Here is a 22,643-nt window from a genome sequence, read left to right as displayed (position 1 = left end):
TTTCATACCTTCCTTCTATTCATACCTCCAATATTACTTCCCCCGTGACGACCTTGCTTTCTATTCCACTGAGGAAACAGGAGCCAGAAGACAACTTCCACAAGCTCACACCATGACACTACCACACTTACCTGCAACTTGGCCCACGTATTCTGTATGATTTCCTGCTGCTCTGAACCAGCAAAGGCCAGTATCTCCTGCTACATCCTATCACTTTTCTGCAACCCAAAGACATTTATCCACTAAATCTCTCCTCTCTTTTCAATATCATCTATTTTCTTCTCTATCAGATCACTGTTGCCAGCATACAAATTCACTCCAATTTCTACCACAAAAATCCTCTCAAGCCATACCCTCCCTCCATTTATCTGCTTGAGCAAAGTTTCTCTGAAGAGCTGTCTATACTCGACCAGGCACGGTGACTCATGCCTGTAATCCCAGCACTTTGGGAGGCCGAGGTGGGTGGATCATGAGGTCAGGAGATTGAGACCATCCTGGCTAACACGGTGAAATCTCATCTCTACTAAAAATACAAAAAATTAGCCAAGCGTGGTAGCGGGTGCCTGTAGTCCCAGCTACTCGGGAGGCTGAGGCAGGAGAATGGCGCGAACCCAGGAGGCAGAGCTTGCAGTGAGCTGAGATTGCGCCACTGCACTCCAGCCTGGGTGACAGAGCGAGACTCCATCTCAAAAAAAAAAAAAAAAAAAAAGAGTTGTCTATACTCATTGCCATAGGTTCCTTTCCCTCAAATTTTCTTCCCTACAATCAGGCACTTCCCCTACCAATCTACCAAAACTATTTTGATAAGGTAATTCTACCTTGCTAAATCAGTCACTTCTAGTTCATATGTAACATGACCTGTCAGCAACATTTTTATTTTTTTATTAAAAATTGTTTTGTGCCGGGCACGGTGGCTCACACCTATAATCCCAGCACTTTGGGAGGCTGAGGCAAGCGGATAACCTCAGGTTAGGAGTTCAAGACCAGCATGGCCAATGTGGTGAAACCCTATCTCTACCAAAAATACAAAAAATTAGCCGAGCGTGGTGGCGCGCACATGTAATCCCAGCTACTCAGGAGACTGAGGCAGCAGAATCGCTTGAACCCAGGAGGCGGAGGTTGCAGTGAGCCAAGACCATGCCAGCCTGGGCAACAGGCAAGACTGCAGCCTGGGCAACAGGGCAAGACTCCATCTCAAAAAAAAAAAAAATTATTATTATTATTACTATTTTTGTAGAGACAGGGTCTCACTACGTTGTTCAGGATGGTCTCAAACTGCTGGCCTCAAGTGATCCTTCAACCTTAGCCTCCCAAAGTCCTGGGATTGGATTACAAGCATGAGCTATCGCCCCCATCCAAGTCAGCAACATTTGACACAGTTCATTATTCCTTCCTGGAAACACTTTCTTTAGTGTCTTCTGGGATACCTCACTGCCTAGTTTTCCTGCTATTTCACTAGCTGTTCTTTTTCAGTCTCCTTTACTAGTTGCTTCCATCTTTCTCACCTCTAAAATTGGAGAGTACCAGAGTTTGGTCCCCGGACTGCTATTCTTCTTTATCCTCTGATCTCACTTAGATTGATAGCTTTAAATACCTGGTGATATCCAAATGTATATCTTCAGTAGGACCCCTTCCCTTAACTCTAGAGCTGTATCTCCAGCTGCCTTCTCAGTATCTCACCTTTGAAAATCTAACAGGCATCTCAAATTTAACACGGCCAAGTTAAAACTCCCCCCTTTTCCTCCCCAAACCTGCTTTTCCCTAAAGAATCTCTTTATCAGTAAATGGCAATCTCATTCTTCCTGTTTTTAGGCCAAAAGACATACCTAGAAGCAGACATAGAATCATCCTTAGGTCCTTTCTTTCATACTTCACATCTAATTCATCAGAAAATTATGTCTGCTCTATCTTCAACCACTTCTCATCATGTCCATCACTATCTCCCTGGGCCAAGCCCCATCATTTCTCACTTGGATAATTCCAACAGCCTTCTAACTTCTCTGCTTCTGCCCTTGCCTCTATATAACCTATTCTCAAGAAGGTGGCCAAAGTGGCCTTTTAAAACATTAATCAGTGTCACTCATCAGTTCAAGGCCTCCAATGACTTCTCATCAGAGTAAAAACCAAGGCCTTTGGAATAGCCTTTTAAAATGTGGACCCACCATTAACTCATTCACCTCAACTCCTTTTCCTTCTTTGCTTATTCTATTTTAGCAACCTAACTTTATGGACACACCAGAAATATTCCAGCTTTGGGATGCTTGCAACTGTCTGGAATACCTGTCACAGTATGGTGTATTCCTTCACCTCCTGCAGACTGTTCTTCAACTCTCACTTTCTCAAATCATCCTGTTTAAAACTGTAGCCTCTCTAGCCTCTTCACACTTCAATCCTCTTTCCTTATTTTTCTCGTAGTTATTATCAGCTGACATATCATTTTTTATTTTTTATTTTTCTTTTAGAGAGAGCCTTGCATTGCTTCTAAGGCTGGAGTGCAGTGGTACAATCAAGGCTCAATGCAGCCTCGACCTCCCGGGCTCAAGTGATCCTCCCACCTCAGCCTCCTGAGTAGCTGGAATTACAGGTGTGTGCTACCACACTCGGCTAATTTTTAAAATTTTTCTGTAGAGACAAGGTCTCACTATGTTGCCCATGCTGGTCTCAAGTGATCCTTCTGCTTCAGCCTCCCAAAGTGCTGGAATTAAAGGTGTGTAATCATGCTTGGCCTTTTTCCTTATTTACTGTCTGCCTCCCCAACCTTCTGAGGGCTGAAATGTGATTTTTTTGTTGTTCAGTGCTGAATACTCAATGGCCAGAACAAGGGTTAGCACACATTAAATGCTCAATAAACATTTGCTAAGTGAATCCACACCATATTGATAAACCATTTAGATTTACTTTAAAATTAAAGATTCTTGAAAGGTCACTCAGAAGAAACTCCCCTTCTAAGTTTATCAAGCAGAAGAAAAGTAACTAAAGAGATGTTGTTTGGTAAAAGCAGATGATATTCCCAGATTTTCATCAGTTATATCTACTTCAAAGATGTTTCACATTATCTCCAAATCTTATTTCCCCTTCTTTTTAACATGATTCAAGTTACTCTAGCACTGAGGAGGAATAAGCAGTCAGGCAGATCCATAATATGAAATGCAGTCCTTCTGCTTATAATAGTGGTTTCAAATAGAACCAACCTAAGTTAGGAATAACTCAGGGAATAGCACAGAGCTACAGCTAACACTGCTCAATTTCAATTCTCCAAGGACAAAACCACATGTCATTTTACAATCCAAACAACTAAGTGACTACTATGCCAGAGCCTCTTCACAGACGCTGAGAGCAAAGGAGTTGAGGAAAGCAAAGACCAAGACGATGAAACATGTTTATAGACTTTTAGAGAGAGAGAGTGGAAGTTATGTGTCACTAGTGAAAAGTGGCAAATGAGGAAAACAGGAGTCTGGGTACCTCCGGAAGTGAAAGAAACGGCAGGCTACAGTGGAATCATCTTGCTCCTGTTCCTTAAACTTCCGGTACCGCTCCAGGCGGCATTCACGACACTTGTGCAGATGAGGTGCCACGTTGATGCATGACCCATCCTGCAGGAAGGGCTCTCCAGATTGCTTCAGCTTCTTCACTTTGCTTACATCTTTCAGCACTGACTGGCCAACTGTGGCAAGGGGAAGAGAAGAAAAGTTTGTCATGGGGTGTAAACAGGAACCAATAGCATGATTCTTTTGGGGACAGACATTTGTCCTGACCTGGGTTGCTACTTCTTTCCCTGCTTGGGCATGTACCCATTATGTCCATCCTTGAAAGGAAGGGAAAGCAAGGAGCAAAGAAGCTTCCACTGGGAGCTAAGAACCATGCAGAACTTGTGGGAAGTGCCACACTAAGGCGAAACAACTTTGCATATGGGTGTGAAAAACACAAGGAGGCAGAATATAGCCATCACCTGCCTCTAGTCTCTCACGATATGGCTATTCTGTTCATCAGGACCTCTTGAGCTCCCACAACATAGCAATTCCTATTGAAAACAGCCGCTTTTACCACAAGACTTTGTTTTACATGCTTCTGGATCATAACCTCACGCCACAGAAGTTAATGGATTTTGATAGAGCTGTTAAAATCCTTATGTAGGTTTCAGAGAGAAGCAAACTGAGGGGTGATTCTCTCTGCTTCATCACGTCTACAAATGTCTGCTATGTGGGAATGGATACCAGTTCCCAGTAACCCCTCTGAAGTAAAGAGGATGAGCCAAAGTGAAGTAAAAAGGGATGAGACAAATGCAAAGAAATAGTTCCTGACCAAAAATAACCGACTGCCAAGGAAAATCAAGAGTCCTCCTTTGGGGGATTATCATTATATGGGACAGATACCCCTCTTACAGTGCTGGTTTAGATGCAATCCTGCCCTGAACCAGGTCTGACGAGGGGCCTCTGCCAGGTCCTCTTGGCTCTGTAATTCTATGAGATTACAGAACTTTCCATCAAAGTGAGGGCCTCTGCTGCACAAGAACACAACAGGCATTTGAGCCCAGTGCCAGAGCAAAGCCCAAATACAGCCCCAGCAGGATCACCTTTCAGGGGGGCGGTCCGAGGCCGGCCCTTGGGGGCCTGCTTCCCTTTGCTTTTGCCCAGCAACAGCTCAGCACTGCGCTCCCCATTGGGGCCCAGCTTCCCCATCAGGTGCTCCGGAATCCCCTTCAGGCCTGTCTTAGCCTGCAGCTGTTCCTCAGAGTCACTCAAATCTGACAGGTCACTGTTGGTGCTGGAGTCCGAGTCCTGTCTGCAAGCCAAGCTTCGCTCATCCAGTGAGAACCTTTTCACAGCTTCAAAAGGAGCTTTGTTCTCCTGTGAAAAATCTGCCGGGGAGGACAGAAAGCCGCCTGAGTGCCTGCCAAAGACGTTACTAAAGGTTTTGAGGAGGGGATTGTCCTGCTGCCCAGGGCCCACAGTTGGCCTCTCCTCTGTGGGGCTGGAGGAGAGAGTTGGCATCTCAATGGGCTGAGTGAGGCTGCTGGTGGGCGAGCTGGAGCGGCCATTCCCCATGGCAGAGAGGCTTGGGCCCCCACTGGTAAGAGCTGAGCCCAGAACACCAGATACTAGCTTGGAGGAGTCAGTTGTAATGAAGAGGGGTTTCTTCTTTGCTAAAGATGCCGAATCTGCAGAGGAGTGAGACTCGGGCCAGCTGGGTGCCACCTTGGAGGTGACAGTGGTAGCAGAAGAGGAGCTACCTGATGCCTGAGATGCAAAACTGCTGAAAGGGCTGTGTTCAACTTTCTCCACAAATGCCAGGAAAGGATTAGAAGGCTCTTCTCGGGACAATTTGGGGGGCTGTAAAAATAGATTTTCATGATTCTCTGGGGTACGGGTATTTAGGAGGCTCCGTGGGAAGGCTGGAGTGAGGGTGGGCATGGACTCTGCAGGCACTTTCCGGTCCACAGAGCTGCCAGCCTTAGAGCCTGGCTTAGTGTCTGCTCCAAGAACGGATCTGCCTTTACATAGGCCTGAGCTCAGGCTCTCAAGGCTTTGTTTGAATGAGTCCCGACTAGAAGAATCATCTGCCAAACTCTCTGAAACAGTAGTGAAGTAGTTACTGGTAGGTAAAGTTTGGGACATGCATTGAAAAAACAAGTTTTTGGAGAGATCAGTGTCTTTCTGAGCCTCTTGTGCAGAGCTACAGCCAAAAGAGAAGCCCAAAGGTTTGTTCTCTGTGGCTAGAACACCATTAGACTGGCTCCTTCCACTTCCAAAAGTCAAAGGTTGCGATGAACTAGGGAGAGGTGCTCCAAATCCAGAAGAGGCCAGAATAGAATTTCTTGAATTCTGAAAGGAAGATAGTCTGAATTAGTGATGCTGGCTTCTTATGACTATCTAATGATCTCTTTCTTGGACCTCACTATCACCATATCAGCATTTCTTGGGGGTCAATCAACTTTTCTCTTTTACAATTCCATGGATCTTCTCTTATAACTGGAGTTCACCAGCAGTGGGAAGAAATCTGCCACAGACTACACTGAGGGTATCTTTAGCAAGGTGAACCAGAGATAGCAGGATGTCATTCATCCTGCCATTCCCTTGGTTGTTATCCAATTGGTTGTCACAGTGCTAGAAGGCCATGTAGCCTTTTTGGCATGCATTTGGAAGTGGAGAGCTCCTCTAAGGAATTGGAGAAAAGGGTTCCTGAATAGACACCAGCTTTTACAGTGACCCCTGTAGTATTAATATATCTCAATGACCTTGGGAACTACTGTTAAAGTTTTGATTTATTTGGGCTACTGTAAAATTGCCCATTTTACAAAAAATGGCTTTAATCCTAGGACAAGCCTACTGCACATTAAAGAAAAGTGTTCTCCTCATTAATCTTAAAGTCCACAACATGGACCCTTTTGGATTTCGGCATCTATTTATGGGTTCAAGTCAACCTACGAGTTGAATATCTACTTCAATTAATGTTAGACATACAGATGCTAAAATTAAAGAAAGCAAGCTATTTACCAAGACCTTTGTTATAATTAGAATCTAATAAGAAACCAAGAGGATAAATGTATATACTGACAATATCCCAAAAAAAGCTTTCAGCGTAACTGATGAAATAATAAAACACTCTCCTTTCCTTCTTTTACCTTCAAAATGTTAACTTCTGCTTGTGAATGACTGTATAAAGAATGGGGCCTGGCGCGGTGGCTCATGCCTGTAATTCCAGCACTTTGGGAGGCCGACGTGGGTGAATCACGAGGTCTGGAGTTCGAGACCATCCTGGCCAACATGGTGAAACCCTGTCTCTACTAAAAACACAAAAAATGAGCCGAGCATGGTGGCACGTGGCTGTAGTCCCAGCTACTCGGGAGGCTGAGGCAGGAGAATTGCTTGAACCCGGGAGGCAGAGGTTGCAGTGAACCCAGATTGCGCCATTGCACTCCAGCCTGGCGACAGAGCAAGACTCCGTCTCAAAAAAAAAAAAGAACGAACTTTCCTATATATTAATGTACCCAGATATAGACAAGAGGGACACACACACACACACACACACACACACACAAACACACAGAGAGAGAGAGAAGAGACCCATAGGTAGTTATGAGCCCTTACTTAATATTTATTAATTTAATAAAACCCAGATCCTAGTACTTGACTTGCACATCATAGATTACTTTCAAGTAGTAGAGGATGATATACCTTAATATTCACTTTAAAACACTGGAAATAAAAATTATTCCATCATCACTTAATGGATATGGAGTTTTCCTTTTGGAGTGATGAAATTTCTGGATCTAGATAGTCTTCATAGTTTTGCAACACTGTAAATGTACTAAATGCCACAGAATTGTACATTTTCAAGTCATAAGTTTTACATTATGTATATTTTACTACAATTAAAAAAAAAGGGATTCCCGATAAACAAAAGGGCTATTCTCTTATAAAAATGGGACAGAGTTTTAATTAAACTATTCTTTAAATACACGAGAGGAGTTAACATTCAGGCTTTCCTTGAGGGGTAGCATAGAGACGTAAGAATCAAGCAGGCCACCTAGGCTTGCCTCTGTCTGTGCTACAGAGACTACTTCAGGGTATCTTAAAGTTAAAAAATTAAAGCTCCTTTTTTCTTTATCTTCCTACTAACCAGTAAGCATTGACTTAAACTCCCTCCCCACAACAGAGAAAAAGAGAACAGACACAGCCCTGAGGTGCTGCTGTTGCTTCACAGGCAGGATTTGGCCAGGAGCCTTGATACCTGCATGACTTCAAGGAACCAGCATGGGTAGCTCATGTTTCACTCCTAAAGTTACCCTTTAAAAATAAATACACACATGAATGAAAAATAATTTGGACAGTCTTTCATTTTCCTTCAAATGATTAAATTCCAAATCCTTTTCTTATAAAAAGGTGATGAGAAACTCATCTCAACCCAGTTTTTAGGGCAAGAAGTTTCCTGTTGGCTGTCTTTATTTTAGATCAGGCATTGTAATGAAAACATTAATTTCCACACATTTATTTATTTATTTATTTATTTATTTATTTATTGAGACGGAGTCTCACTCTGTCACCCAGGCTGGAGTGCTGGTGCGATCTTGGCTCACTGTAACCTCCGCCTCCCGGGTTCAAGTGATTCTCCTGCCTCAGCCTCCTGGGTAGCTGGGATTACAGACACATGCCACCAAGCCCAGCTTATTTTTGTTTTTGTTTTTTTTTTTTTTTTTTTTTTGAGACAGAGTCTCACTCTGTTGCCCAGGCTGGAGTGCAATGGCGTGATCTCACTTGCAGATCTCACTTGCAGAGCTCACTGCAAGCTCTGCCTCTTGGGTTCACGCCATTTGGACTCATGCCATTCTCCTGCCTCAGCCTCCCGAGTAGCTGGGACTACAGGCGCCCACACCACCATGCCTGGCTAATGTTTTGTATTTTTAGTAGAGACGGGGTTTCATCGTGTTAGCCAGGATGGTCTCGATCTCCTGACCTAGTGATCCACCTGCTTCGGCCTCCCAAAATGCTCGGATTACAGGCATGAGCTGTACTGTGCCTGGCTCATTTCTATACTTTTAAATCATATCCTAGAAGAACCAAACAGAAACATAGCAACATGACTATGTTTTATAGAAATTTTATAGTCACAAAAATTTCCCCAACCTGTTTAAAAGAAAATACTCTTTGAATATGAATTTCATATATTCAGCTTTGCTACTCTAAGAGTAGCAGCATTCAGTGGGTCTCTTTTATAGCATGTAAAACCTGGTCTATTTTGTAAGCCCCATTTACATTCACACTGCCTTTGACATGGAGCTTTTTAAAAATAATTTAGACACTATGACGATTTACACTGGAAATCCATGTAAGATCCTCACCTGGTTATCTTAGGAATGCTGGTCAACTAACAGCACAAACCATCAACAGTGTGAAATTTGCATTTACAAGCCCTCTCCTCTTCTGTGTGGACATTTCATCTCCCTCCCTATCCCTGCACACTAGGGATTAACAATCTGCACTTGTTGGGGAGGGAAAGAAGTCATGTTTGTCATGTTTTGTCTGGCATTGTTATATCTGAAATGATTCCGTTTTAGGATGTGAGCTCCTTCAAATAGGGGTTTCAATTCTTTACATATAATATACAGTACTTAGCATACAATAGTTTCCTATATATAATTTTAAAAAATCATTAACCATTTTATCTCTGTATTTCATATTCTAGCTTGAGTTAATAGCTGTTTGGGGAAAAAAAGATGACTAGCACCATAAATCATATTTTGGTGACCAAAATTAGTCAAAAAGATTATATTATAGTGATTTTGATATTTTGGATTAGGGAGACAACTTGATGTTAACTTACATTTAACAGAGGTTCCATTTTAGCAACCATATATGCATATCAGATAAAGAACAAAGGAAATCAGATACTGTTGTGATGATATCCATCAAATTTTCCAGGTAAGGCTTAAAAAGATGAAGTTGGGGAGAAAAAAACCTTTCATGGCCATATCAAATGATGGAAATTAACTCAGCCTCAAGGGAAAATATCACAGAAAATGATGAATTGAAAACAAAGTAATGGTGGCTTGCACACATAGCCTTAATTATAGTATTCACTATTACTAATACTGTAATTCATTAACCTCACCTCTTATAGGCCTAGTAGAGGCTTGACCACTATATGAACTAAATAGATAATTGAACTTAAAACATTCCCCACCAGATCTACTTTAACATGTCTTTAAATTAGGTTTTATCATCAGTTTTTGATTCACCCAATTGTTCCGGTGCCTTTTAAGAGCTGATACAGTTATTAAAATATACACATTTACCCAATGAGCAGTAAAGGCCTTCCATAGAGTACATTTTAAGCACATCTCAGAAATACTCCTTCCCTGGGGCACTTGAATGTTTTTTAATGTTAGCAATAAAGGAGGGCGAAAGAGTAAACCCAAATCTTGCAAATCTGCCCCTGAAGTAACTCACCTCTCCCGAGGCCTGCGACCGGCTGCCTTTCTGTTTTTCTGGCACAGTCCCTGCTGCAAGGCCAGTGTCTGAGATCCTCACTGTGTTTGGGGTGGAGCTGGCAGTAGTGACCACAGCTGCGGAAGCCACTATGCCCTGGCCAACTTGTTCCAGTGTTTTTCCTGCCTCTTTGTTTTCGGCTCCACCCACCTCTGGGGCCAAAGGTGTCTGACCTGTGGCTGTAGAATACGGAGTGAAAGATGCAGGTGTGTCCCCACCTACAGGCTCATCCTGCACCACCAGAGTCCTGCCGTTTTCTTTGGTGTAAGTGGCAAAGCGAATGTTGCGGTTAATCTGGGGGACAAATGTAGACGGTGGCTGCTTGGCTCTCTGATCCAGCCCTGGCTCTCCACTGGCATTCCCTCCTTTCCAGGGCCCTCGGCTTGCCTCACCTCCATCGCTCCCATTACTGTCTACTTCACCCCTGTCTCCTTTTAATTTCTTTGATGCAGGGTCACACCCAGAGTCCGAAGCACTTTTCCTCCTCCGGCCATCTTTACCCTCTATGCTTTCTCTTTTCTTCTTTCCTTTGGAAGATTTTACTGCTTTTAACGTACCCCCCTACAAAACAAAATTCAAAAAAGATTACAAGGAAACTTTCATCCTGTGAATACCATATACCATTAGCTCTTTCCCATCTCTAGAAACAGACAAAGCAGGCATAGACTGCCAAGTTCCAATGCCAGTTCTAAAACATCCCCTTTGTTAAAAGCTCTAATCTTTCTGTGACTCAATTTATATAGACACATTCAAGATAATAGTTACCAGAGGTTAACTCACTTGGCAAACTTCCTCTTACCCCTTGATGAAATAACTCACTTTATTACATATTTATTTCCTTGCTTGAAAGAAACTTGCATTTTAAGTACTGAAATAGGGAACCTTCTCTAATGAGAAGTCACTAAACCAACATTTGTGAGTCTGTGACCAAAGGAAAAGTGAACCTGGGCTGGGCGCAGTGGCTCATGTCTGTAATCCAGCACTTTGGGAGGCCAAGGCAGGCAGATCACAATGTCAGAAGATTGACACCATCCTGGCCAACATGGTGAAACCCCATCCCTACTAAAATATAAAAAATTAGCTAGGTGTGGTGGCACATGTCTGTAGTCCCAGCAACTTGGGAGGCTGAGGGAAGGGAATCACTTGAATCCGGGAGGCGGAGGTTGCAGTGAGCCGAGATGGCGCCACTGCACTCCAGCCTGGTAACAGAGCGAGACTCTGTCTCAAAATAAATAAATAAATAAGTAAAATAAATTAAGAAAAGAAAACCTGACTCAGAGACAGGTTTGGATTGCTCATGTAGACACTGTAAAAACTCAATCCCCAGATCTTATTTCAAAGCATTAGACAGAGGAAAGGGAAAAAAGCTGGCTACCACTGGCCAAACAGGCAAATCTCATATTTCTTCTAGTAATTTCAGACTACCTCATGAAATCTTACTTGTGTCTTATTTAAGAGGCTAAAACAACCCAGGATGAGATAGGATTAGAAGGGGCAATTCCCATCTCTGAATAGACTCTCTCCCTGAGAATGAAGGGAGTCAGGTATGGGATGCAGCCAACATTCTCTAGAGCAATCTTTGGGCAGCAAAGTTACAGCTGGAACATTTTTTAGATTGGCTTTCCATCATGAAACAGGTATTCACTTTAGCATTATTTGGGTAACTTCCAGATGGTTTTATTCAGAAACTTGTGTGGGGGTGGTAATATGTGACACACAGTTATTTAGCCATTAATATTTACCAACTTAGTTAATGTACTCTTACGTCCTTCAATATTTATAAATTCTTTGCAGATCTATATCTTTATTGTAATCATTATCATAGCTGTTACAATGTAAACTCAAAAATTTTTAAATTTCTTTTTGCCAGTCCTAGTTTCTGTATTTTTCCTCTTTTGCTGCCTTCATTACCGTCCTTTCTCCTTAAACTGTCTTCTATAAACCTCTTAAGGAGGCCTGGCGTGTTGGCTCATGCCTGTAATCCCAGCACTTTGAGAGGCTAAGGTGGGTGGATCCACCTGAGGGCAGGAGTTTGAGACCAGCCTGGCCAACATGGTGAAACCTCGTCTCTACTAAAAATACAAAATCAGCCAGGCATGGTGGTGCATGCCTGTAATCCCAGCTACTGGGGAGGCTGACGCAGGAGAATCACTTGAACCCGGAGGGGAAGGTTGCAGTGAGCCGAGATTGTGCCATTGCACTCCAGCCTGGGCAACAAGAGGGAAACTCCTTCTCAAAAAAACAAAACAAAACAAAACAAAAAACTGTTAAGCATAGCTCAAGATTTTTGTTTCCCTATACTTTTGGTAATATTATCTAAGTTTCTAAGCCTTTCCTTTTTTTTTCCCCCTGAGATGGAGTCTTGCTCTGTTGCCCAGGCTGGAGTGCAGTGGCATGATCTCGGCTCACTGCAAGCTCCACCTAACGGGTTCAAGTGATTGTCTTGCCTCAGCCTCCCCAGTAGTTGGGACTACAGGCGTGTGCCACCACACCCGGTTAATTAATTAATTTATTTATTTTTGAGACAGAATTTCGCTCTTGTCATGCAGGCTGGATTGCAATGGTGTGATTTCAGCTCATGGCAACCTCTGCCTCCCAGGTTCGAGCGATTCTCCTGCCTTAGCCTCCCGAGTAGCTGGGACTACAGGTGCCTGCCACCATGCCCAGCTAATTTTTTGTAGTTTTAGTAGAGACAGGGTTTCATCATGTTGGCCAGATTGGTCTCGAACTCCTGATCTCAGGTAATCTACTCACCTCAGCCTCCCAAAGTGCTGGAATTACAAGTGTGAGCCACCATGCCTGGCCTAATTTTCGTATTTTTTTAGTAGAGACGAGGTTTCACCATGTTGGCGAGGCTGGTCTCAAACTCCTGACCTCAGGTGATCTGCCCACCTCGGCCTCCCAAAGTGCTGGGATTACAGGCGTGAGCTACCGCACTGTCTCTAAACCTTTCATTCAAGAACTTTATCTGTTTGCTAAGTGTTGTTTTCTTTTGATTTTCTTTTTATTTGATTTTTTTTGAGATGGAGTTTTGCTCTTGTCACCCAGGCTGGAGTGCAATAGCGCGATCTTGGGTCACTGCAACCTCCGCCTCCTGTGTTCAAGCGATTCTCTTGCCTCAGCCTCCCAAGTAGCTGGGATTAAAGGTGCCCACCACTATGCCCAGCTAATTTTCGTATTTTTTAGTAGAGATAGGGTTTCATGATGTTGGCCAGGCTGTTCTCAAACTCTGACCTCAGGTGATCCACCTGCCTTGGCCTCTTTTGATTTTTAAAAGCTTTTAAATTCTTTCTTCAATCTCTGTCACCACCCAGTTTTTACTGATGTAAATCACAATCAGTGAACTCTGTTCTTTCTTGTTCATTCACCCATACTTAAAGGAGATGATGAGGTGATCACGGATCTCTAAAAAAGGTTACTATCAAACTTGGCAGAACTATAAAAAATAATTGGACTTTGCTAGCAAAGAAAACAGTAATATCACGCTAATACCAAAAAAGGAAGAACCAACATCTGCTGCTAAAAACCAAAGATCGCTTGGTGTGGTGGTTCGCGCCTGCAAACCCAGAACTTTGGGGGGCCAAGGTGGGCAGATCATGAGGTCAGGAGTTTGAGACCAGCCTGGTCAATATGGTGAAACCCTGTCTCTACTAAAAATACAAAAATTAGGTGGGCATGGTGGTGCACGCGTGTAGTCCCAGCTATTCGGGAGGCTGAGACAGAAGAATCGCTTGAACCCGGGAGGTGGAGGTTGCAGTGAGCCGAGATCGCCCCACTGCACTCCAGCCTGGGCGACATAGCAACACTCTGTCTCAAAAACAAACACAAACCAAACATCTCACCTATAAGTCATCCAGCCAACTTGCAGAGCCTGGCTCACAGAAACCTACTACCAGTCCCTAAACAACTTATATGTAAGTCCTACTTACAGTGAGCTACTCATATGTGAGTAAGCAGCCTATAACATTGAGACCAGTACTCCCCAGTTACATTTGGCCAGCTGAATAGTACCTGGCATACAATATGTGCTTAATGAAGGAATGAAATAAGGAAAGGAACAAAAAAGGAGACCAATACATGATCAAAGTAGCAGGTGTTTTCAGCCATGCAAACACAGTCAGGAGACTTACCCTATTTGTGGTAATATTACATGTAGTAAACAGTTTTCAAATTTAACCCTGGCCAGGTACGGTGGCTCATGCCTGTCATCCCAGCACTCTGGGAGGCTTAGGTGGGAGTTTGAGACCAGACTGGGCAAGATAGCGAGACTCTGTCTCAAAAAAAAAAATTTTTTTTTCTTTTCCTATTCTGATCTTGTTTTAGGAAGTCAAGAATGACTGGATAAAGATGAGGAAAGACTATATACTTAGCAGGAGTGGCAAAGACAGCAATATTACAGAGGTGCTAAGATACCGTGAGGAATATGCGGATAGCTGGTCAACTGAAGGAAATTCACACAGAATTACTCGATTGGTTTAGGCAGAGATTTTTTTTTTTTTTTTTTGAGACAGAGTCTTGCTCTATCACCCAGGCTGGAGTGCAATGGTGCGATCTTGGCTCATTTCAACCTCCAGCTAAGGTTCTAGAGATTCTCCCACCTCAGCCTCCCAAGGAGCTGGGATTACAGACACCCATCATCATGCCTGGCTAATTTTTTTTTTGTATTTTTTAGAGACAGAGTTTCACCATGTTGGCCAGGCTGGTCTTGAACTCCTGACCTCAAGTGATCCACCTGCCTTGGCCTCCCAAAGTGCTGGAATTACATGTGTGAGCTACTGCGCCTGGCCCAGAGATCATCAATACATCTTTTTTTGGGCTACATTAATTCTGAATAAACCAAGAGTTGGGCAGGCTCATAACAATTATGGAGTAACCAATTCACTGTGGGCTGAACACTGAACTAGGTACCAGCTTGAATTGATTCTACCTGGGAATACAGAATTTCAGACTCCCTTGGAGCTCCCTGCCACCGAATGGAAAAAAAAAAAAAAAAGTGGACATAGTTTATCCTTCATTTCTTGTTACTTGGTAGATCACAAGTATTACTACTGCTTATTGCACTTTTAACTGACTACTGTATCTTTCAAATATACCTGTCCTAACAGAATACAGAAAGAAACCAGCCTTGCATTTTAGAAGAATTAGGGAACATAGTCATGATTAAAAGGGTTTGCTCAAACTAGGTCTCTTTCTTGAGAACATCCCCCCTTAGACAGACTGTGGAGACAGCAAAAAAATGTACAGTGGCTAAAGCTGAACAACTCAAAGGGCATCCATGGAAAACACATATATAAGGGATCTACACACAGCAAGATAATGCAAGCTCATGAGTCTGCTCAGGAATGCAGTCCATTACTATACCTCGCTTTGAGACGTTGAATTATCCATCAGCATCACATGGATTAGTCTGGGATCTACCGACTTGATCTCACCACTCTACAGTAGGAGGGGAAAAAGATGTTTAATGCCTTGCCCATAAAGACATAATTATGTAATTTCCTAATCGATGTAATTATCTCTTTATTGTTTTGACTCACCTACTAGAATGAAAGCTCCATGACAGCAGAGCTCTCTACTGTCTCATTTACTGCTACAACAGGTTAGAACACGGTAAGCATTCAAATATTTGTTAAGCAAATGAATGAAAGAAGTGAATTCATATCCAAGTGTGCCTTTTAGCGATGTTAATTTTGAATCCTGTATCTCTAAAACCATCCTATTCTGTATAGTATGAAACAAAAAACCTTCAGAACCAATAATCATTAAAAGAATCACTCTAGGGTTAGGTGCAGTGGTTCATGCCTGTAATCTCAGCATTTTGGGAGGCCAAGGTGGGTGGATCACCTGAAGTCAGCAGTTCAAGACCAGCCTGGCCACCATGGTGAAACCCCGTTTCTACTAAAAATACAAAAAATTAGCCGGGTGTGGTGGTGCGACTGTAATCTCAGTGACTCGGGAGGCTGAGGCAGGAGATTCGCTTGAACCCGGGAGGTGGAGGTTGCAGTGAGCCGAGATCATGCCATTGCATTCCAGCTTGGGCAACAAGAGCAAAATTCTGTCTCCAAAAAAAAAAAAAAAAAAAAAAAATCACTCCAAGCCGGGCATGGTAGATCATGCCTGTAACCCCAGCACTTTGGAAGGCTGAGGCAGAATGACCAGGAGTTCGAGACCAACCTGGGGAACACAGTGAGACTCTGTTTAAAAAAGAAAAAAGAATCATTCTACTATTAGAGAATAAAAACCCTGTAGGGGGGCAATTTGATAGAAAATGTCAAATTTATTGTGCATATTCTTTGACCTAGTAATTATACATACAAATTTATTCCAATAAATAATGTAAAAAGATGTTCACTGTGATATTACATGTACTAGTGAAAATATTGGCAATGATTTAAATGTCTATCAATTTTAGATTAGTCATGATATATCTATGTAGTGGAAAAGAATGCATCTATTTTAAAGGATGAGACAGATCTTTACATTTACATACAAAAATGCTCATTATATACAATTAAGTAAAAAAGGTAAATTATATAACTATGTGTACTATATGATCCTATTTGTTACTAAAGTGTGACATATTTATAGACAGCATATAAATTACATATCATATAAATTATGTATCATATAACTCATATATATCATATAAATAAATATATAAATATTCTGGCTGGGTGCACTGGTTCATATCTGTAATCCCAACACTTTGGGAGGCTGAGGTGGGTAGATCACTTGAGCTCAGGAGTTTGAGACCAGCCAGGCAACATAGCAAGACTCCTTCTCTACAAAAAATAGAAAAATTAGCTAGGTGTGGTGGCACACGCCTGTAGTGCCAGCTACTCCAGAGGGTGAGGTGGGAGAATTGCTTGAGCCCGAGAGGCAGAGGCTGCAGTGAGCCGTGATCGCACCACTGCACTCCAACTACTAACCATTATGAATATAATACTAGTATCATACATTTATATATTGTTTTACAGATTTCAAAGCACTTTCAGATACTTTAATCTCAGGACCTAAAACAGTGTTGTAAGGTCAGTGGGGGTTTACATATTTACCTCTAGTTTATAGATGAGAACAGTGAAGTTAAGAAAGTTCAATAGCCTTTCTAGGGGTTACACAACTATTAAGTGATAGAGTCAGGGATGGGACCCAAGTCATCTTACACATAGTGAAGTGCTCACCTATCTAAACCATCCTTTTTAAGGGGATGGACAGACCTTAGACAGAATAATGCAGAGTCTCACCTCAGTTACAGATACCTCCATAAGACGAGTGATGGAGTCTTGATGGCTCACAACACCATAGAGCCACCCTTCTTCCCCCTCTGGCTGATATACCTTGACCCTGTGACCTTGAACACTGTAGGGACCTAAAAGGGAGATCAGTCAGTATTGAATATTTTTGGCTAAGCTATATTTCATAATTGTTTCTAAAAGTCAAAGGAAAATTAGGTAATGTAAATATTTGGCACTTTTGGTCCCCTTTTATAGAATTGAACAAATGAGCAATTCCAGATTTACCATACTCAGCAATTTAAAAACAAAACCTGAATGGTTTCTTCCAGTGGTCTTTGTAAATTCTTCATTTATTCACAAATTCCTCAGACTTTCCCAGCCCTCCAATGCCCCCTTGCCTCAATCTTCCAGTTCTGAAAGTATTATAGGAAGGGAAAGCAAACTTCCAAATAAAAAACTACGGTAGTATGAAAATGTAGTTAGATACCTGACATGTATCTAACTACATGTACATGAAAAAAGTGGGAGGCCACTAAGTTGAATGTGCTGTTATGTTATGTTATGTTGTTATGTTATGTTATGTTATGTTATATATGGCCGTTTACATTCTGGTATCTGAGTTTCAATAACAGTGGGTGGAGAGTTCAATTTACGACGTTTCCAGCCTTTTGCACTAATAATAGGCTGAACAAATATAGCACCTGTCTTCCTAGGAACACAGAGTTTCAAATATATTACTTTATCAGCAGGTAATGTTACTCTGCAATTTAAGCTGCCCTCCAAGGACAGTTTCCCCCCCCGCCATATCCTTGTTCATTGAGACTAGATAGCTAAATCGTTACCAATTTTAGATTTTTCTCTCTCAGAGTTAAAATTAAGATTCTGTAACTTTTCTATGTCCTACCTCTCCTTCTGTCCACTCAATTTTCTTTTCTGCTACCAATTTTCCTCATATTCTTTCTTCCACTGTATCTTTCCTTGATTATTTAACATCATTTTATCCTGACACCTTCCTTCCCCAACAGGTCAGTTTTTCTACCTTTACCTGTTTAGATTTATTTTGACAAAAGAGAAACAAGGAAACTATTTCCCTGAAAATAATGATTATTATGAGATCAAGAAAGGAAGGGGAGTGAATGTATAACATAAATGAAGCCAATAGTTTACACCTTTTGTGTAGAATCTTGGGCAAAACTTGTATCTGAACTTGAAAGCTAATAATTTTTTTCATTCTTAAAAACAACATGCTTTTAACGTGAATGAGTCTGTGGACACATTATACTTTGCACTCTAAGTTATTTGTTGGTGTTTTTAGTTCTTGAGAAACTTGTAGATTGTAAGTTAAAAAAGCAAAGATTTTCTAATTCATTGCTATATCCCCAATGCCTTAACACTGTCTAGTACATAATATTTAAGAAATTAAAAAAAACTAAAACTCAACTCATAATAAAACTGTATATTATGAAATGCAGAATAAACCGGAAACGCTGGTCTGAATGAGATTCTGTTTTTGCTCTAAGAGCATCTTTAAGGGGATGGATGGACCTTAGACAGAATAATACAGAGTCTCACCTCTGTTACAGACACCTCCATAAGACGAGTGATGGAGAGAGAATGAGATCTCTATTCTAGAGATCCAGCTAACTGGAGATACTCTTTATTTTTATTATTTTTTAATAAATAATAATAATTATCCTTCATGTAGCATCTGACTCTGCCCACAAAAAGAAGATAAGTACAAATGTTTAAGGTTGCGTGGTATCCCATACTATCACTCAACAGTGATCATTCACCTGAATCAGAGTTCAGGGACAGAAGACTATCTGTTCTTACCTCGGCTGAATATCTCCTGTAGCTTTTGGTCACTGATCAAAGCATTAACTGTTTCTCTCAGTGCAGCATGTTCCAAAAGAAGCTGGTTTTGGCTATCTGTTCCCATCTGGTAAAGATAAAAGAAGAAAACAACTGAATGTTAACATGAATAGCAAACATCTAATCAGTTGAGAAAAATCATATCCTAAGGAGCTGCATATCAACATTTGCCAAACAGTATCTACAGAACCTTAGTCTCAGGCTAGGTGTGGTGATCATGCCTGTAATCTCAGTACTTTTGGAGGCCAAGGCAGGAGGATCGCTTGAACCCAGGAAGTTTGAGGCTGCAGTGAGCTATGGCTGTGCCATTGCATTCCAGCCTAGATGGCAGAATAAGACCCTGTCTCTTGAACAACAAAAAAAAGAGAAGAACTCTAGTCTCATGAAATGTTTTGCAAAAATTAAGAATGCTAGGATCAATTAGGATTAGGAAATATTATATATCTTTCTACATACAATAGCCTATTAAAGCCTCTGAGAAGATACAGGAAAGAAACTTATTTAGGCCAGTGTTTCTCATACTTATTTGACCACAAAACATTTTATTCCTTGTACATCTTTTTTCTTATTTCAGTATTTATCCAAAATTTACTAAGTGCTATCTCATAAAGCACTAAGATTATAAATATGAATAAAGCAAGGTTGCTGAGAGGGAATGAGGCCTAATGAGCAGGGAAGACGTATCAACAAAGAAATCATCATTAACATCTCACGGAAGACAGTTTAGGAAATAACTGCTCTTGTCTGTCTTAGTAAGACAGTAAAACTCTTAGTCTCCTGATTTTCTTCCTGCAGACAGCAACCCTTACAAGTGAGAAATAAATGTATTTTCCTAAATTCTGAAACTATAACTCAGACACTGGTTTGTTTTAACTATTAACTAGTCCCTTTTCTTTGTAACTATGATACTTCATGCTGCTTGGAACCAGTCCAAACTCCTGGATGTCAATAATGAATAGGCCCCCTTGGACTCAAGTTACAGAAATAGCCACCTCAGAGAAGCCACCTCTTCTTTTTTTTTTTTTTTTTTGAGACAGTCTTGCTCAGTCACCCAGTTGCCCAGTCGCCCAGGCTGGAGTGCAGTGGCACTATCTTGGCTCCCTGCAAGCTCTGCCTCCCAGGTTCACACCATTCTCCTGCCTCAGCCTCCCAAGTAGCTGGGACTACAGGCGCCCACCATCATGCCTGGCTAACTTTTTTGTATTTTTAGTAGAGACGGGGTTTCACTGTGTTAGCCAATATGGTCTCGATCTCCTGACCTCGTGATCCGCCTGTCTGGGCCTCCCAAAGTGCTGGGATTATAGGTGTGAGCCACCGCACCCGGCCGAAACCACCTCTTCTGAAGAGACTCAGAATTGTGGTCTTAAGTCTTGGGTGGTTTTAGGGTAGGGTAGAGCCGTGTAGAAGAAGAAAGAAGCCTCAGCCACCAGAAGTACTTTTCAAGGGAGCAGAAAACCTTTAAAATGCACAGGGAGATTGGGTACAGTGGCTCACGCCTGTAATCCCAGCACTTTGGGAGGGCAAGGTGGGTGGATCACTTGAGGCCAGGAGTTTGAGATCAGCCTGGACAACATGGCAAAACCCTGTCTCTACAAAGACTACAAAAATTAGCCAGGTGTAATAGCATGTGCCTTTGATCCCAAGCTAGTTGGGAGGATGAGGCACAAGAATCACTTGAAACTGGGAGGTGGAGGTTGCAGTAAGATGAGATCAAGCCACTGCACTCTAGCCTAGGTGACTGTCTCAAAAATAAATAAATAGGCCGGGCGCGGTGGCTCACGCCTGTAATCCCAGCACTTTGGGAGGCCGAGACGGGCGGATCACGAGGTCAGGAGATTGAGACCAACCTGGCTAACGTTGAAACCCCGTCTCTACTAAAAAAAAAATACAAAAAACTAGCCGGGCGAGGTGGCGGGCGCCTGTAGTCCCAGCTACTCGGGAGGCTGAGGCAGGAGAATGGCGTAGACCTGGGAGGCGGAGCTTGCAGTGAGCTGAGATCCGGCCACTGCACTCCAGCCTGGGCGACAGAGCGAGACTCCGTCTCAAAAAATAAATAAATAAATAAAAATAAATAAATAAATAAATAAAATTTATAAAATACCAGGTACGGTGGCTCACGCCTGTAATCCCAGCACTTTGGGAAGGCCAAGGCAGGTGGATCACCTGAAGTCAGGAGTTCGAGACCAGCCTGACCAACATGGTGAAACTCTATCTTTACTAATAATACAAAAATTATCTGGGTTTGGTGGCACATGCCTGTAATCCCAGCTACTTGGGAGGCTGAGGCAGGAGAATTGCTTGAATTCAGAAGGCAGAGGTTTCAGCGAGCCAAGATCATGCCATCGCACTCCAGCCTGGGCAACAAGAGCAAAACTCTCTGTCTCAAAAAAATAAGTAAATAAATAAATAAAGGCACAGCGTACTTACTGGAGGAAGTAATATAAGAAACGCTAATATGTTCCCACCTAGCAAAAGGGGAAACACCTATATTTATACCAACAAAGAAATTAGCAATGAGAAAAAAATAGGCTCAAGGCTGAAGCAAGTGTTAAATACCTGAAACAGATGCAGCCCATTGGCATCCGACAGGAACCGAAGCTCTCGATCCAGAAGATATTCCACTGGAACCACAGAACCCAAACCCAGTTTATCTACAAGGGGAGTAAAAGTCTGTGAAGTACAATGACAAGAAATTGATTAGAACTTGGGAATTAAAAAAAAATAGCAATTCAAACAAATCTCTAACTTCAAAGAAATAATTATTATATCTTTCATCCCAGTAAATACAGATAAGCTAAAGCATAAGTCCTTGGAAACATTCCCAACCTGGCATCTACCCCTCAAAAAGTCATGAGAAGCTAACTAATGCAGAAAGTCAGCTCAATACTCTTATTGGCTAAAAAGGACAAGAGGAATCAGAAATTCTCCTAATTCTGCCTAGGAACAGGGCCAATCTTGTCAGGTTTCAAGGGAGCTAAATTACAGTAAATTCCCAGAATAAAGAGTTATACTGTTATCATCGCTAGAACTCTTGAAATCTTTGTGAAATTTATAAAATAATTAACGGCATAAATATGGATGGTTAATTCATATTAGCATTTCATAAATAAATAGCCTACAAAAAAGTCATGAAGAGACCCCATATGCACTTATACAAGAGCTTTTCCTAAAAGTTCAACTGGAAAGTGGCCTTAAAAACAAATGAGGCCGGGCTCAGTGGCTTGATCACCCGAGGTCCGGAGTTCGAGACCAACTTGACCAACATGGTGAAACTCCGTCTCTACTAAAAATAGACAATTAGCCCATTGTGGTTGTGTGCCCCTGTAATCCCAGTTACTTGGGAGGCTGAGGCAGGAGAATCGCTTGAACCCAGGAGGCGGGGGTTGCAGTGAGCCGAGACAGCGCCATTGCACTCCAGCCTGGGCAACAAGAATGAAACTCCTTAACAACAACAACAACAACAACAACAACAACAACAACAAAAAACAAATGAAAGGGCTGGGCGAAGTGACTCACCTGAGGTTAGGAGTTCAAGACCAGCCTGGACAAC

General features: G+C 42.1%; 1 protein-coding gene across 2 annotated transcripts in view; it reads right to left on the bottom strand.

Moving 5' to 3' along the window:
- KDM3B (lysine demethylase 3B) overlaps nt 1-22,643 on the bottom strand; it is an 86,618-nt gene that overhangs the window by 41,567 nt on the left and 22,408 nt on the right. The window contains exons 2-9 of one of the 2 annotated variants that reach the window (XM_025386962.1): nt 21,650-21,763; nt 19,055-19,160; nt 17,231-17,355; nt 15,348-15,422; nt 10,379-10,547; nt 9,948-10,280; nt 4,574-5,822; nt 3,463-3,664 (exon numbers count right to left, since the gene is read on the bottom strand). In XM_025386962.1, the coding sequence (XP_025242747.1) occupies nt 3,463-3,664; nt 4,574-5,822; nt 9,948-10,280; nt 10,379-10,393 (1,799 nt within the window). In that variant the 5' untranslated portion in view covers nt 10,394-10,547; nt 15,348-15,422; nt 17,231-17,355; nt 19,055-19,160; nt 21,650-21,763. Of the gene's footprint in view, nt 1-3,462; nt 3,665-4,573; nt 5,823-9,947; nt 10,548-15,347; nt 15,423-17,230; nt 17,356-19,054; nt 19,161-21,649; nt 21,764-22,643 lie in introns of both variants that reach the window. The other variant, XM_025386961.1, reaches the window with a different exon arrangement.

This window comes from Theropithecus gelada, chromosome 6, assembly GCF_003255815.1.
Source record: "Theropithecus gelada isolate Dixy chromosome 6, Tgel_1.0, whole genome shotgun sequence".
Lineage (NCBI taxonomy): Eukaryota > Metazoa > Chordata > Mammalia > Primates > Cercopithecidae > Theropithecus > Theropithecus gelada.
The sequence above is the reverse complement of the archived record's forward strand: the minus strand, read 5'-3'. Positions and strand labels throughout refer to the sequence as shown.